The sequence below is a fragment of the Mus caroli genome, unplaced genomic scaffold, assembly GCF_978045245.1.
Source record: "Mus caroli unplaced genomic scaffold, Mus_caroli_1 scaffold_2, whole genome shotgun sequence".
Lineage (NCBI taxonomy): Eukaryota > Metazoa > Chordata > Mammalia > Rodentia > Muridae > Mus > Mus caroli.
In genome coordinates this window covers 151,262,958-151,279,026 of record NW_028227257.1, presented here as the reverse complement: position 1 = coordinate 151,279,026, position 16,069 = coordinate 151,262,958, and the positions used below count along the sequence as shown (strand labels likewise).

Below are 16,069 nucleotides of genomic sequence, written 5' to 3'. Positions count from 1 at the left end.
GATTATTGAGTGTTGGCAAAGGTCTAGCGATGTTACCAGATGACAATGATGGCTGCCGATTAGTAAATACTTGCTCTAGGTCAGGTCCCTTGGCTCCACCTTCACCCACAGGGTCACATTGGATCCCCACAATTACCAAAGGAAGAGGTGGTTCTGTAGTTAGTCCTTTTCTTTAGGCTCAAAGAGGTAGGAGAAAGAAGTGAAAGAGGCTCAGAGAGGTATCCACACTAGTGGTCAAGCTTGGGTTAAACCACACTCAACTCCACACAGTGTGTCCTGAAGTGCCCATGATGCCCTCTGCCCACTCAGCTTCATCCCTACAGTACAATGTGCAAGATCCTTGCATACTTGAAAATGAAGTCCTTCAAGAAAGTTCTTCCCAGTATCCTCCAGACACTTCTCCCCGCAGTTGTCCTTACTCCCCTGGCAGGGGTAAGGGTGTTGGATGAAGTAAATCATCTCTAAGTCCTGCTGGGGATGCTGAGCCTGATGCATGCTGAGCCTGATGCAGGACAGGTAGCAAGAACCAAAGGTCAGCTCTCTAGGTTGGCTGCAGGCACTGTGGAGCTGCTACATGAGTCCTATCCACAGTGACCTTGACTTTGTGATCCCTGGTGTGGATGCTGCTTAGAGGCTTCCATCTCCATACAGAATTAAGCCCTGACAGAAACTGCTGCTAAGTTGGGATCCCAGCTGCCACAGCAAATGACATTTGAAAGGCCAGTTGATCGCACATTTGTCAGGAGCAGACAAACATCATTGCTAAGCCTACAGAGGGGCAAGCTGAAGATCTAAGAATGAAATCCTGGCAGCGGGCAGGGCACTTTGGGAGAAATTGGCCAGCTTTGTGGGGGTCAGTCAGTTTGAGTGTCTGCTGAGGTTGATCCTGTGAGTAGGCTGTGTGTTCTCCACCCCTCTTCTCCCTAGGAAGGGAACAGCAGCTCATGGATTGTTGTTAGTGGCACTGCTGTACTTACCCATAGATTAAAGAGCTGCTCTTCCAGGGAGAGTAAAACTAGCATTAGTCCTTGGAAACCTCTGACCATTGGTGCAAATGCCGCACAACAAGGGACTCAGCCTTAGCTTCTGTTAGTGGCCTTTCAAGCCTTTGCAAGTGTGTGTGTGTGTGTGTGTGTGTGTGTGTGTGTTGGCCTCCAGCCCTGCAACCTGCCAGTTTTACTCATAGGACTTTCTCGTGCATGGCCAGAAGACACACTGAATGTGTCTGCAGCAGCATTGTTTAGGAAAGCCAAAGCCAAGAGCAACCCAGTGACCTTGGTAGGCAAGCAGACAAAACAATATTACAGACAAAAGCAAGAATATGTACGTCATCTGAGTGGTTGCTGTCAGGCCTATAGAGAGACTATATAGAACACTACCTTGTGTGATGGTCACAAACTCTTAAGTTAAACTACACATGTGGATGCAAATTATAAAAAGAGGAATCACAATCCAGACAACCATTGGGTGGCTACCTATATGACAGGAGAGTGGCTTTGGCAAAGAAACCCCACTATGTGGCTGTTCATCCTCCTGTGGCTGTATAAAGTACAGGGAAGCAACAATACATTTCTCACTCTTAGGTATTTTTCAGTTGCTGATAGGACAGCATGACCAAGGCAACTTACAGAGAAAGCGTTTATTGGGCCTGAATAGCACAGTTAGGGATCCTGACGGCCACTTGACACCTGATTGTTCACCCATCTTTCCAGGGAAAGCTGAGCACAGTCTAGTTCTGATTTCCAGAATTGTAATGTTGGTTGTCATTACATAGCATCTCTGTTCACCATGTGCCTTGCTGGTGGTTTTGTGCCCACTAACAGGCCTGAGAAAGAGGGAGGTATTAATAGGTGCCTCAAACTGTCACCACAGCTTCCCAATTATGTACCTACTCAAACTGTATTCAGGACCAGGCAGGCAAAGGTAGAGTGAGTTCTGTCACCCACTTCCTGGCTTTGATGGCAGCTATCAGGAGTAGGTATCTCTGGTTCGTGGTCAGGGCCAGCCTTGCTCTCATGTTCCTCAGGGGATTTTTGTACCGTCTATATTTCTTTCCATGTTGGTTCCACCTTAGTTATGAGAGTTGGCTGCGAGTCTAGCCAGCTTCTTAACCCTGCATCTCCTTACAGACCCAGGGCAGCAGATCCCAGAGAAGAGGAAGTTGGCTCACCCAGCTGAGCCTCTGAGGAACTTGATCACCGCAGTAAACCCAGACTTCCCCTTCAAGCCTGTTTGTCTCTCTTCTCTCAGCCTGTCTGGGAGCTGTGTGCTCTCTTTGGAGGCTGTTACAAAGCCAGCCAGCATCAGAAGGAATGGGATGGATGGACTAGCAGTAACTGATACAGGGCAGGTGTGCCTCTTCCTGTAAGTGAAGAGAAGAAAGTATTGGTGAGCCATCTAATTGGGAGAGTGAGCCTCGTGTCAGTGCTGGAGGATAACCTGTTAAAAGCCTGTGGGCTGTATAGAAATAAGATGTATTCAGAGTATGACTAACCCTGCGCCCACTAAAACTCACGGCTTGCTTCCGTGTTCAGCAGCTACCCTGTGCCAGCCAGTTGATAAATGAAGTTGTACCACCGTGGACCCGCTTCTAGTTAAAAATACAAATCAGAAGTGAATTTTCAGGACAGCTGACAGAAGTGTTCTGAGCATGTCTGTCATGAGCTATGATGGTCTGTGAAATAGGTGCATAAAACACACTTTCAAAAAAGACTATTTGCCTATGGAATTGGAGACGTGGCTCAGTGGTTAAGAGCACTGTTTTTGCTCTTATAGAATATTTGGGATCGATTCCCAACACCCATGTGGTGATTTACAGTAACTCCAATTCCAAGGGATCTGGTGCCCTCTTCTGACTCCCACAGTTGTGTGTGTAGTACATATACTTAAACATAGTTGAGGCAAATCACTCACATACAAAAGATTAAATAACCTTTCAAACTTAATTGATGTGTCTGTGTGTTTATGTATCTGTGGAGAGATGGCCTAGTAGTTGAAAGTGCTTGCTGCACAATCCCACTACCTCCAACTTCAGGGGATCCAGTGCTGTCTTCTAGTCCTCGAGCATCACACATAGAGAGAAAGAGACAGAGAGAGAGAGAGAATTAATCTTTTTAAAGTGTGTTTCATCCTCCAGCTCGCAGAATATCATGTAGCGGACCACCCTCTCTCATGCATGCTCACTTATATCAGCCTACAGGCAGAATCTCCAACACAAGCCCATTTGCTAATAAGGCACATTGTCTGCCGAGCGTCTCCTAGGACTTCCAGCCTCGAAGGTCACTGTAGAACATCAGTTGCTCCCTTCCCTACCCAGTCTTGCAAGAAAGCCCTGTCCCACATTTGCCTCAGCACCAACTGTGCTCAGCATGAGAAGTGCAGTGTTGCAGTGTTTCCGGCATGTGACGTCAGTCTCCATATGAAGGGGGTACTGTTTCAGCCTCAGTTTAAAGGGTTAGAGAGGCGTGTGGTAATGTGCTGCCCAAGCCCTCTGACTCCATCCAGTCCGAGCTCTGACCCAGTTCTATTAGGACTTGCTTCGCAGCCTTCACAGCTGACAAAGGAAGTATAAATGTGAATGAGCCTGCCCTGTGCTGCTGGGGACTGAGGGGAGAAATGGAGACCAGAAAATCTCACCATGCCACTTCATCTGCTCTGACTTACAAGGGCCAGGTGGACTTCGTTCCAGCTAGTGTTACCCCAGGCCTGGACAGCAAGGGCTTCCTGTTGCTCTGTGGCACCTAGCCTGAGGCAGGGTTTGGTTTACCTGCCTTTGAGTGGAGGCCAGAGGCTCTTCTGAGTGCTACAGGGCTCCCTGATGATCTTCAGAGGCCAGAGATTATCTGATCCTGCCTGAGCACTTGGAATGTTTTTGACTAAGAAATTGAACTTTGACTTTAAGTTGTGTGCAGCAGTGTGACAGTGACAGCCCTGAAATGCAGCTACTACACCGTTTGTTTGGAGACAGCTCTTACTTTAGCAATAAATTGCTGGAAATGAGGGGGTGTGTTTTATTTTTCTAAACTATAGATAACTTACTTACTTCCCCATGGTATACCGAGGGTTGTGTTCTTTAGTTTTCAGTATTGAGTATTACAAAGAGTTGTGAGTATTCTTCTGGTGACTCTCTGCTGCTGCTGCTGAAAGCTGCAGTACTGTGCTGTGTTCCTGAGAGGGTGGGGTATCTGTTTGCCAAGCATCTTCTATAGGCCAGATGCTGTCAGCTGCCTAAGCACACAGGTAACTCATATTCCTGTCAGGAAACAGCCTCATGAAGATGGTTTAGTTTGGTTTAGATTAGTTTAGTTTTGAGACAGGGTTTCTCTTTGTAGCCCTGGATATCCTGGAACTTACTCTGTAGACCAGGCTGGACTTGAACCTAGGGATCAGCCTGCCTCTGCCTCCGCCTCCGCCTCCGCCTCCGCCTCCGCCTCCGCCTCCACCTCCGCCTCCCAAGTGCTGGGATCAAAGGTGTTACCCCCACCACCTGCCCTAATGAGAACAATAAGAAAGGTGGCCGCAGACTCTGAAGTTGCCCAGTGAATTGGTTGTTTTTGTCAGCTCTGTTGAGATGTCATCTGTGTGTGTTACCATTTGCTCACTTACCGTGTACAGTGGAATGTTCTTTAGTGACTTTCTGGCTTACGTCACCATCATCAGATTCTGATGTTATCTTTGTTCTTCCAAAAAGACCCCATGTTTCTTAATGGTCATTCTCCATCCTTTTCTGTTACCTCTGCAGTCTTAGGCAGCCACTGATCTAGTTTCTGTCTCTTTGGACTTAACTATTCTAGACATCTCAGACAAATAGACATGACAAGTGGTCTTTTCTGTCTTCTCGTCATCACTTAGCATACTGTTTTCAAGATTATCCCTATTGTTGCAAGGTCAGGGCTTAATTTCTTTTTTATTACCAAATACTGTTCCACTGGGGTAGATCTACCACACTTTTTATTTTTATTTACTCATTCACAGGCATTTGGCCATTTGAGTTATTTTCACCTCTTGGCCATGAAGAAGCTAGTGCTCTGAACTTTCCCGTGCAGGCCTTATGAATATTTCTCTTCACTTCTCTTGGACATATGCCTACAAATAGAATGGCTGGAACGGTGTGTTTGGTATTAAGAGGACCTGCCAGGAGTTTGCCAGTGCAGCTGTTATATCTCCAACATCAGCCTATAAAGCTTCCCGTCCTCACCAACACTTGGCAATACCTGTTGTTTTTAGTATTCCTGGTGTCAAGTGGTTTTTATTTATATTTGCCTAGTCATGTTGATTATCTTGTGTTTGGCTTTTTGTTGCTTTTTTGGTTTTTTAGGTGATATGGATCAAACCCATGGCCTCCTATCTGAGCTCAAACGTTGATCATCTTTTTATGTACTTATTACCAATATGTCTTTGGAGAAATGTCTTTTCAAATTCTTTTTTGATTTTATTTATTTATTTACTTAGTGTGTGTGTGTGTGTGTGTGTGTGTGTGTGTGTGTGTGTGTATGACGTGTCTGCACGTGTGTGTTCTGAGAACACCTTTTAGAAGCTGGCTTTCCTTTCCCGGTGACTTCTGGGGATCGCTTCATTCAGACTTGTGTGGCAGTCAGCCACTCTTCCTCACTGCCCCCATGCAGGCTCTTTACTCATTAAAGTCATTTGGGTGTTTTGGTTGTTTGATTTGGGCTTTTTTGAGACGGGGTCTTTCTGCCTTTCTACGCACTTTAAGGTTTGGCTACTGCTGCCACCGTGGGACTGTTTTCCTGTTCCGGCTGCTGTTGTTTGCAGTGCTGCAGAGTGGAGGGCCAGGACTGAGTTAGGGCAGCTCCTCCCCAGCTGCATCCAAAGACTTCCTTGTTTGTTTGATTGTTTGCCTTTCTATTGAGACAGGGTCTGGCTATATAGCCCAGGCTGGCCTCTAACTTGTAATCTTGGCACTCTGGCCTCCAGAGTACTGGAATCCAAGGCGACACCAGCTCCCCAGAGTGCCCTTCCTTCTTTTCTGTATGCAGTCCCTCCTCGGATATAGAATCTGTAAATGTTTTCTCCATCGAACAGTCTGCCTTTCCACTCCCTTGATACAATCATTACAGCACAGGTTTTAATGTTGAAGGAGTTGTAATTTATCTATTTTTATTTATTTTACTCATGTCTTTGGTGTTACAGCAAAGAGTGGACTCAAATCCAAGGCCACAATACCTGTACTTTCTGTTATGTGTTTTAACTCTTTAGCTTTGGCTTTAACTATTATATTTCAATCTTTACTTATTTAAAGCTCATTTTAGCATGTAGTGTAAGGTTGGGACCTTCATTCATTCCTTTACAAGCAAGTGCCTACTTGCCCTAATACTGCTAATGGGGAATGACTGTGACTTCCCCATTCAATGTCTGCATATCCTCGCTGAAAATCAGCTTAGACATGTGGGTTTATTTCTGGAGTCTCATTCTGTTCTTGGATTAGTGTGTCTCTATTTATGCTAGTACTGGAGTGTCTTGATTAATGGGTTTGATTTTTATATCGAGACGTATTGATGTCCCCCAGCTTTGCTCTGTGTATTGACTGTTCTAGATCGCTCCTATTTCCTTACTAGTTTTAGGATTAGAGTGTCAGCTCTTACCAAGAGTTAGGCTAGCAGGATTCTCTGGGGTAACGAGTTATTATTGGGAAATACTACTTTTGTAACAGTATTAAGCCTTTTTGATCCAAGAACATGGCATGCTTTCCACATAGTTGGGTTGTCTCTGAGTTCAGCACTATTTTATAGTTTGTAGATTATATGTGGGAAATTTCTCTTGTCAAATTTATGTCCAAGCGTGTCGTGTCTGATATGATCGCGAGGTTTTTTAAAATTTCATTTTGTGTGTTCATTGCTACTATATAAAAAATTAGTTTTTATATGTTGATGTTGTATCCTGTGGCCTTACTGAATTGGTTAGTACTGATAGTTTCTGGTTTGTTTTGTTTTGACCCATGATCTCATTATGTAGCCTTGGCTGGCCTAGAGCCATCCTATATAGTCCAGAGTGGCCTAGATCTCACAGAGTTCTATCTGCCTCTGCCTGTCACACACTGGGATTAAAAATGTGCCACTGCACAAAGCTGTCATGTTTTGTTTAATTAAGCACACTATGCCTCTGGGGGCAAAGCCCAGGCTGTGCACACATAAACCACTGAGCTGTCTGCCTACCCGGTGCTAGCAGAGTTCTTCAGTGCATTGCTTAAGAGTTTCCACACACAAAACAATCTCTGCAAATAGAGAGCTGGGTGTGCTACTGCACACCAGTGACCCAGAACTCCAAAGGCCAAGGCAGGCTCACTGTGAGGCCATCTTGAGCCATCGTGAGACCCTGTTTAAAATAGACACAAACACCGAGAAGTATCACATCTCCCTTCTGAGCAGAGCCTTTTTCTCTTTACTAATTACCCTGTAAGAAGCTGGGGGTGGGGGGCGGGAGAGATGGCTCAGCAGGTAAGAGCACTGACTGCTCTTCCAAAGGTCCTGAGTTCAATTCCCAGCAACCACATGGTGGCTCACAACCATCTGTAATGGGGTCTGGTGCCCTGCCCTCTTCTGGTATCTGAAGACAGCAACAGTGTACTCGTATACATAAAATAAATAAACCTTTTTTTTTTTTAAATCTTTAAAAAAACAGAACAACACAGAAGCTTCCGGTGTGGCTCCACCCAGGATCAGTGAGCACAGACACCCTTGACTTGTCTAGCTCTAAGGACATCAGTCAAAGTCTTTTCTCCTAGACCAGAACAGTTTGAACACCTTGCTTCCATTTCTGTCTTTGCTGCCTCCTCTAGGACCTGGCCTGTGTCACTTGTACTTTCCTCCACCAAAGGCTGAGGAGACTGGTTCCAGGGGACTTCCCTGCCAGCTTTTCACAGCCACGCCTCTCTGAACCCCTAGGTATTCTTCCTGTTTCTCCTGGGCATTGATTAGATGCTCATACAGAACTAACAAGGTTTAAGTTACTCACCATTCTAAGCGCCCAAAACCAGGGAGAAACTACAACAGTGCTTACATGTAAGTAGAATGGGTTCCACACCCTTAAATCCAGCACTCGAGCATCAGAGGCAGGCTGATTTCTGAGTTCCAGGCCAGCCTGGGGGGATTCCAAGACAGCCAGGGCCACACAAAGAAACAATGTCTCGAAAAGAAGAAAGAACAGGTCCATATGTCCCGTCCTTTAACTCTTTCAAGGAGGAAGTTTTAGCTTGCAGACCCTCATCAGCTACAGCGTCTCCTGCCCCTCCTCTAACAGTCAGGCCTCTGTGCTTTCAGACTCTCAGCGTTCTCATCTCTCCTCCTTCACCATGAAGCTGATGGACAAATTCCACTCTCCCAAAATCAAGAGAACACCATCCAAGAAGGGAAAGCCAGCCGAGGTGTCGAAGATTCCTGAGAAGCCTGTGAGCAAAGTAAGCTGCGCCTCTAAGTGTTCCTCCTGGTCCCAGCCTGCGGCCAGCGTTGTGGGCTGCACTGGGTCTAAGTGCACTCACTGGGGCCATCTGTGTCCCTGGGACCTGGGACCTCTAGGGCTGCTAATCAGTCCGGCCAGTGGCTTGGACAGTTTCGTGTCATCCTCTGGGCATTTAAAGTAACTCAGAGCACTGTGCTCACACCTGGTGCTGCCTCCCACCCAGAAGCCCTCGGGTACTCTCACACAGGGCTCTGATGGCCTGGGCTAAGCGTTCAGCCTCAGGGCCTGGGCTCTGAAACTCACAAACCCCTGAGTCCCATCTAAAAGCATCCTTCAGCATTAGTAACCTCAGCAGGGCCAGCTGAGCCAGATGTGTGGAACAGCTGTTGATTCTCACCAACCCCTCCCTCCAGTCTACAATGTCCATTTCAAGCTCTGTAGGAATCCAGGTTTCCTCTCTTCCAGGAGGCAAGAGACAGATTTCTACCAGAGGGCTACCCTATCCCCTTGGATCTGGAGCAGCAGGCAGTAGAATTTATGTCCACCAGTGCTGTGGCTTCCAGGTCTCAGAGGCAGAAGGTCAGTGTGACATTAAGAACAATTGGGGTTGCCTTGCCTTCCACTGCAGAACTCTGGTCCGTGGTCTGGGGATGGAAAAACACCTGTGGTGATGTTAGCGTGTCTTCACTGGGTGGCAACTATGGGCTCAAGTGTTTGTGTACTGCTTGAATAAAAGCATCTGAGTGGTCTTGATGGGGAGGGAGCTGAGACTGTGCAGCCAAAGCTTGGGTCCTTTCAAGAGAGGGGTCCAGTGGGTGCTTAGGCAGATGGGGAAGTGTCACCTTCCCAGAGTGGTTGCTGTCTCCCTGAGCTGCTGAGATGATGGGCACTGTTTACTGAGAAGGCTTCTAAAGCCTTGGGAGGCTGTCTCAGCCAGCTCAAGGTCCTTAGCAAGGGTGCCTGCTGGCAGCAACACTGGCACTGACCCGGCCTCTTCCCTGTCTCCTGCTGAGTGCTGGGGAGTGGGGGCCTCTCCGAATTGCCCTGGCAGTGAAACCTGCCCTGCCTAAAAAGAAAGTCTCTAAAGATGGGGGAATTTAGCCAAAGCCACAAAGCAGCGGTTAACTCAGGATTTAAATGCAGAGCCTGACTGGGGATTTTTTGTGGTGTGCTGAGGATCTGATGGGGCCTCGTGTATCCTAGGCAAAAGCTTTGCCCTGTGCTACAGCAGTCCTGGAGTTTGTTTAGTTTTGTTTAAGACAGGGCATGGCTCTCTAGACCAAGCTGGTCTTAAAGTGCAATTCTCCTGTCTCTGCCTCCTGAATGCTAGGATCCCAGGTGTGTGCCACCATGGCCAGCCACCATATGTCTTCTTTAAGAAGTCGAGCTCAAGCCGGGCATGGTGGTGCACACCTTTAATCCCAGCACTCGGGAGGCAGAGGCAGGTGGATTTCTTTTTTTTTTTTTTTTTAATTATTATTTATTTATTTATTTTATGTATATGTACACTGTAGCTGTCTTCACACACACCAAAAGAGGGCATTGGATCCCATTGCAGATGGTTGTGAGCCACCATGTGGTTGCTGGGAATTGAACTCAGGACCTCTGGAAGAACAGTCGGTGTGCTCTTAACCACTGGGCCATCTCTCCAGCCCAGCAGGCGGATTTCTGAGTTTGAGGCCAGCCAGGGCTACACAGAGAAACCCTGTCTTGAAAAACCAAAAAAAAAAAAAAAAAAAAAAAAAAAGAAGAAGAAGAAGAAGTCAAGGTCAAATGTGTTTGTTAATATCTTATAGATCTGAATGCTCATCTTTACATTAAAAATACACTTAGCAATGTAAAGTGAGAACGAGTTTGCAGATGAGCTGGACCCCAAGGGTGATTGGACGCAGATCTGCTGGCATAACTGTCAGCTTAATGTGGCTCGCAGACACTGCCCTGTCTGTGTGGACAAGCAGTGTATCTTAAAAGTCTAGTTAACGGGCTTGAAGAGATGGCTCAGCAGTTAAGAGCACCAACTGCTCCTCCAGAGGTCCTGAGTTTAATTCCCAGCAACCACATGGTGATTCATAACCATCTGTAATGAGATCTGATGCCTGCCTTCTTCTGATGTGTCTGAAGACAGCTACAGTGTACTCATATGTATAAAATAAATAAATCTTTAAAAAAAAAAAAGTCTAAAGGTAGAAAAAGTAAGGTTTGAAAGCCCAGAAACTTGTGTTGAATGAGTTGCTGCCTGTGAGCAAGGCACTGCTTGGCGTTATCAGATACACTGTTTCTGTGTAGAAGATTCTTGAGCAGAGAGAGGTTTGCTCTGTGTCTTAGCATGCACAACTCTCCTGGAGCTCACAGCTTTAGGCCGTGTTTCCTAACTGGCTTATTGACAAACAGCTTTGCTCTGCAAGAGAATGCTGATAGGGAAATAGTCAGCAATTCGGGCAGGGTCTTTCCCTTCTTTATGCATTGTCCAAAGAAAAGTCAGAGAAGAAAATTTGATGTAATCATACTTAGCGAGGTATCTGAAAGCCCCCGCTGTACCTGAGACATTTTTAGTTGTCAGTTAAGAGAGTGAAGCAGGAACTGCTGGGTATCCAGCAGGTGGGCATGCTGGTGACCGTCCTGTAGCAGCAGGGTGTCTTCCCCAAGGCCCTGGATGTTCCTAGTGCTGAAGTGAGACTGCCCTATAGCAGGAGCTGCAGCCACAGCCTGGGAGTTGAAACTCAACCCTGCAAGTCCCAAGGCTCTTGAGTGTGGACTGCTGTTTAGTGCAGGCCCCAGGATGGACCCCGCCACAGCACAGAAACGAGAGGACAGTGTCCAGAAACCATGTGGTGTAGACAAGTTGCTGCTGCCTGTCATCATTTGTCATTTACTGTCTCTGTCACCTCTTACATTTGCATATGTGTTTCATGTTATCCCACTTGTGACTTTCCCTGTTAAATATGTGGGGCTTTGAAGCCCAGGATTTCAGTGCAGACCTAGAGCACTGCTGTTTCCTGGGCTTCTCTTTGTCCAGCCCCCGTGCCTTTGGCTTCACACCTGTTGCCTTATTTGTTCTCTAGCCCTGTGGAGAAACTTTGTCACTTCTATTACACAGTATTGACTGTGACCCACTTGTTCTAATTAAGTCTGTTTTATACGCACTATTCCACCTGTCTTTCCAGTCCGGCTTTATCTACACACAGTAGTCTTCTCATAGGAAAAAAAAAGATCAGCTCTTTTACAACCTTTTAGCAAGCCTAGCAGTGAGCTGTGGATTGTTAAAGGTAGCAGAGAGAGTTTAGTCCTGTCCTGAAAGTCCAAAGCTAACCATCATTATATGAACAGTAAACAGCATCCAGAAGGGCTCGGATTGGGTGAGTTCCCCAGCCTTTGGGCACCTAGATATTGGCTGGATCCTTGGGCTCCACTGTAGACTCCTGGAGGGCTTCCCTGTTAGCTCTCTAGACCTTATGTAAAGCAGTCAGAGAGATGCCCCTGCTGCAAAGCCTGGCACAGCTGAGCTCTGTTAGACGTGCCTTCTTGCAGAGCCTCTAGGTACAGAGAAGGAAAGATATTGAGTTGTATTTACACAATCCTGGTTCCAGTTTTTTGTGTTTGGCTGTGTGGTGTGGTGTTGTGTTGTGCTGTTGTAACTTTGGCTGTCCTGAAACTTGCTGTGTGAGCAGACTAGCCTGGAACTCACAGAGACTTCCGAGTGCAGACATTAAAGGCGTGTACTCAACACTACCTGGTTCCAGCTTTTTATGTGCTGATTCTAATTGCTCCCGGCCCATGACTTGGCCCATGACTACCTGATTCACTGTCCTGCAGTGCTAGAAATACAATTTAGTTTCCATGAAGCAAAAAGGCCAGGGCTGCCCATAGAGTAGGGATTCTAAAGGTGCACACTGGATAGCTGATGCTGCTCTGAAGTGAGGCAGTAGCTGAAGACAGAGGCCATGTTCTGTTCCTTCCTTTTCCTCTATACCCGTCCCATTGCTTAGAGTCCCAGGACAGAGGAGCACAGATAAGCTTCCCCTCACCTGTGTCCCCTTTACTCGTTTATTAATTAAGAGCTTTGAACACAGGGCCCTCTAGGACACATGTGCGCCTGTGTGTACACGTGCATGCTTGCGTGTGGTGTGGGTATCGTTTGCTGCGTTATGTAGGCGGTCCCAAATCTCTGGTTATCTCCTGTGTTGCTGGAAGCAGGTGTGTGAGAGCAGGTCTGACCATGTTGCTTAGGCTGATCTCAGACTTGTACACTGCAATTATGAGCATGCTCCACCACACCAGCTTCCCCCGCACTTTGGATCTGCCTTGTCTGTACTGTCCAGGCTGTGGAATGAAGCCTACCCGGTTTGTGTTCTAATTTTGTTACATAGGCAGGCTATCTGTTCTACCCACTCCCCACGCAGCCTCAATTTCTCCACTTATGAATTAATAGCATCTGTTCTGTGGGGAGGTTACAACCTGAATGGAAACAAGTGCAGAACTCTGGGTAGCTTGAAGCACTCAGAGCGGCAGCTATGACCTGGCCCTTTCTTCTGCACGCAGACTTTTGCAAGCCTCTGTCATCCTCCTCTGAGTTCTCACTCTGACCCCGATGTAGTGTCTCTTCAGTTATTAGTGGCTCCCTGCCTTGCCCAGTCAGTCTTCACCTCCGTTGTTGTTTCTATGTTTCTTCCACTGTTTTTTTGGTTTTGGTTGGTGGGGTTTGTTTTGCTGCTGGGGATGGAACCTGTGTCTGTCTTGGGGTAGACAAGTGCTTGGTGACTGAGCTCCAGCTTCAGCCACCCGCTTCCACTTCCTTAAAAACATAGGGCAGATACATTCACCTGTCCCCCAGACAAGGAATGGAATCTACTGTCTCCGAGTCCAGCTTGGCCTTGGATCTCGACCATCCCCAGGATTGACAACCTCATAGAGTCCCCAAGCTTATGAGGACATGTGGTAGCAACTGCTCCCCTGGTGAGGGAGAGGTATGTAGGTTGACAGTCATTCTGGGGTGACTTTATAGGCCAGCCAAGCAGATGCTGTGCATGTTGTGTGTATAACTGATTCTGACTGCTACCTACAGTCCACAGCCCGAAGGGCTCAGGGAGTGCAGACCTTTAATAAAGAGACCATCATTTAAGGCGTGGGACCTGGGAGACGGACAGATGCTCCCTGACTTTGCCTACCTAGTGAGCCCTTCACTGAGTCCAGCTGGCCTGGCTCTTATGTGCCTGACTTGATCTCTCCTCAGTGGCAGGAAAAGCCCTTCTACTCCCAAGTGCCTGCACTTTAAACTGTTCCCAGCTCCTGTTCACTCTTGCCTATGTGGTGTCTGACGTGTTTTCTTAAAGTACTTCCTGTTCCCCAGCAAGACCATCATTCTTGCCTTCCAGCAGGTTGTGATGTGTCAAAACAGCCCCTTCCGTCCCCCCCCCCACCTCCTCTCCACCTCCTCCTCCTCCTACTGTAGCCTGACTGCTCTTCACGCTGTCACTAGCGCCACCCCTGAGGCCTGATTATTCAGGCTGGCCCCGCTGTGGCTGGCCTGCTGTGGGTGTGTTGAAACTGAGCACTCTTATCCAGGCAGTAGAGAAAGCAGTACTCAGCTTCTTAGAGACAGACAAGAACTGAGTGTTTCAATTGGAGATGGGAAAACAGCGCAAGGAAGGCTGAGTGGTCCTGGTGGTCTGCAGAACACTCCAGGAAGCCATACCGGGCCTTTGGCAGTTCTCTGGCTGAAGTTCTGTTTACTTGATTCCATCCTCATATATAGAGGTTTTGGGGTTGTTTTGTTTTGGTGTTCCTATGAGAAACCTCCCATATTGGATTTTAAAAATTTTAAATTATACTCCCTGACATTATCTGGGGGTGGGGGAGATTTAGTATTCAAAAGAATAGTTACTTTTTATAATATTTCTGCCATTCATGTATTTATAGATTATTGCTTAAGTCTCTTGACCTCAGTTGATGTTAGTCACACTCTCTGGACCTTAGGAAGCCCACAGGTAGTGGCCTCGCCTATCCACATATCTCCTCACTCCCTCTGTGGGCTATTTGTGGGACTATCCACTCGAGATGACTGTCAGTGTCTGGGATCTGGGCCACTGGAGAAGGGAGATGGGGAAAGGAGACTAGAGCAGCATGCCCTGCTCCCTGCTAGGTGTAGATCTAGGCTAGCCACAGTCAAGGAGGAAAGAGTGTGGGGTTAGGAGGAGTTCTGGAAAGTTGGGTGCTGGCTTTTTCCTTCAGGTGTCTTTCCTTGGCATCGAGTGACCGAGTGCCATTGGTAGCCGTAGGTACTGGTAGTCAGACTTACTGACGCCGCTCGCTCGGTTTCCTGAGCGCCTCCTTCCAGCACTGGCATTGGAGGCCTTGGAAGCCCTGTGTCTCTAATGGACAGGGACCTACAAGTTTGAATAGGTCTATGTGAGGATCTAGGTGGCGGATGGGCTGTGATGCTGCCAGTTCCTCAAATCCTCTGAGAATGTGTGTGCCCTGGGGCATAACTATTGCTCCCCTGTGTCCTCACCGAGACCTCACTGTACGGTGGGAGATGGGAAGTGCTATCTCAGGCAGCCAATCAGAACAGAGGAGAAGGTTTTAAGGATCTCAGAGTGTGGGAAGGGAATCCCCAAGTCTCCAAATGACCCTTCTAGTCCTAAGCCTGTCTTTCTTCCTATTAATCTTTGTCTCCTGATCACAATCCTTAGAGAAACCATCTGGCTTGGTCTCTGCTGCCAAAGTGTTTTCCATTTGCAGGAGTATCGAGCTAGTTTATAGATTTCAGAATAGCTCCCTTTAATCTTCTCTCATTCCTTAAACATGGCATTCCCTTTCAGAACCTGTGCTGGCTGGAGGAGAAAGAGAAGGAGGTTGTCAGTGCCTTGCGCTACTTTAAGACCATTGTGGACAAAATGGCCATTGATAAGAAGGTTCTGGAGATGCTCCCGGGGTCGGCCAGCAAGGTGCTGGAGGCCATCTTACCCCTGGTGCAGACTGACCCTCGGATCCAGCACAGGTGAGTCCCCCAGAAGGTCCTTAGCTGTGGCAGAGCAGGAGGCTTTAGAGGCGCTTGGTTCAGGGCATTTGAAACAGTGGGGACAAAGGAGTCCTCCACTTGCCCCCACTTCCCAGCTTTCAGGCAGTTGCTCCTCCAGAGGCCTGTGTGCTGGCCGACTCCACCCTCCTAGCAGATGCCACCACCCTCCGAGCTGTGGCTTTATCCTGTGATCAGCTCACTGGCACTGATCACATTGGGTTGGACATATTCTCAGAGCCTCCATCATCATTTACCATGACCTGCAGTCTGTTGTCATTCAAGCCCACAGCTGATAAAACGGTGGAGTGACACCCTTGCCTGGGCCAGGCCCATACCTGCCAGACAGCCTTTGATTGCTAGAGTGTGTTTTCTTCCTACAGATTAGCTTGCCCCACGTTTATTATTAAGTATCACAAGGAAAGCCATGCTAGATGCAATCCCCAAGCTTGCAGGAACTTTACTGAAAAGACTGGCAGGTCTGGGGTTTTGTCTGTGATACCCATTCATAATCAATGCATCTCTGTGTGGATTTCTCAAGGCAGCTTAGTGTCCATTTAACCCCATGAGACTGAGCTTTTAGGAATAGCTTTCAGAACTTGGCAGTGAAGTTCACAATTTTCTTCTGAGAGATCT

At 47.4% G+C, this 16,069-nt stretch overlaps 1 protein-coding gene across 6 annotated transcripts in view; it reads left to right on the top strand.

Annotated features, from left to right (window-relative positions):
• Rapgef1 (Rap guanine nucleotide exchange factor 1) overlaps positions 1-16,069 on the top strand; it is a 119,074-nt gene that overhangs the window by 49,576 nt on the left and 53,429 nt on the right. For 4 of the 6 annotated variants that reach the window (XM_021181628.2, XM_021181566.2, XM_085835064.1 and 1 more), the window contains exons 2-4: positions 8,280-8,416; positions 8,884-8,997; positions 15,237-15,415. In XM_021181628.2, the coding sequence (XP_021037287.1) occupies positions 8,280-8,416; positions 8,884-8,997; positions 15,237-15,415 (430 nt within the window). The remainder of the gene's footprint in view (positions 1-8,279; positions 8,417-8,883; positions 8,998-15,236; positions 15,416-16,069) is intronic. The other 2 variants (XM_021181609.3, XM_029474628.2) reach the window with 1 other exon arrangement.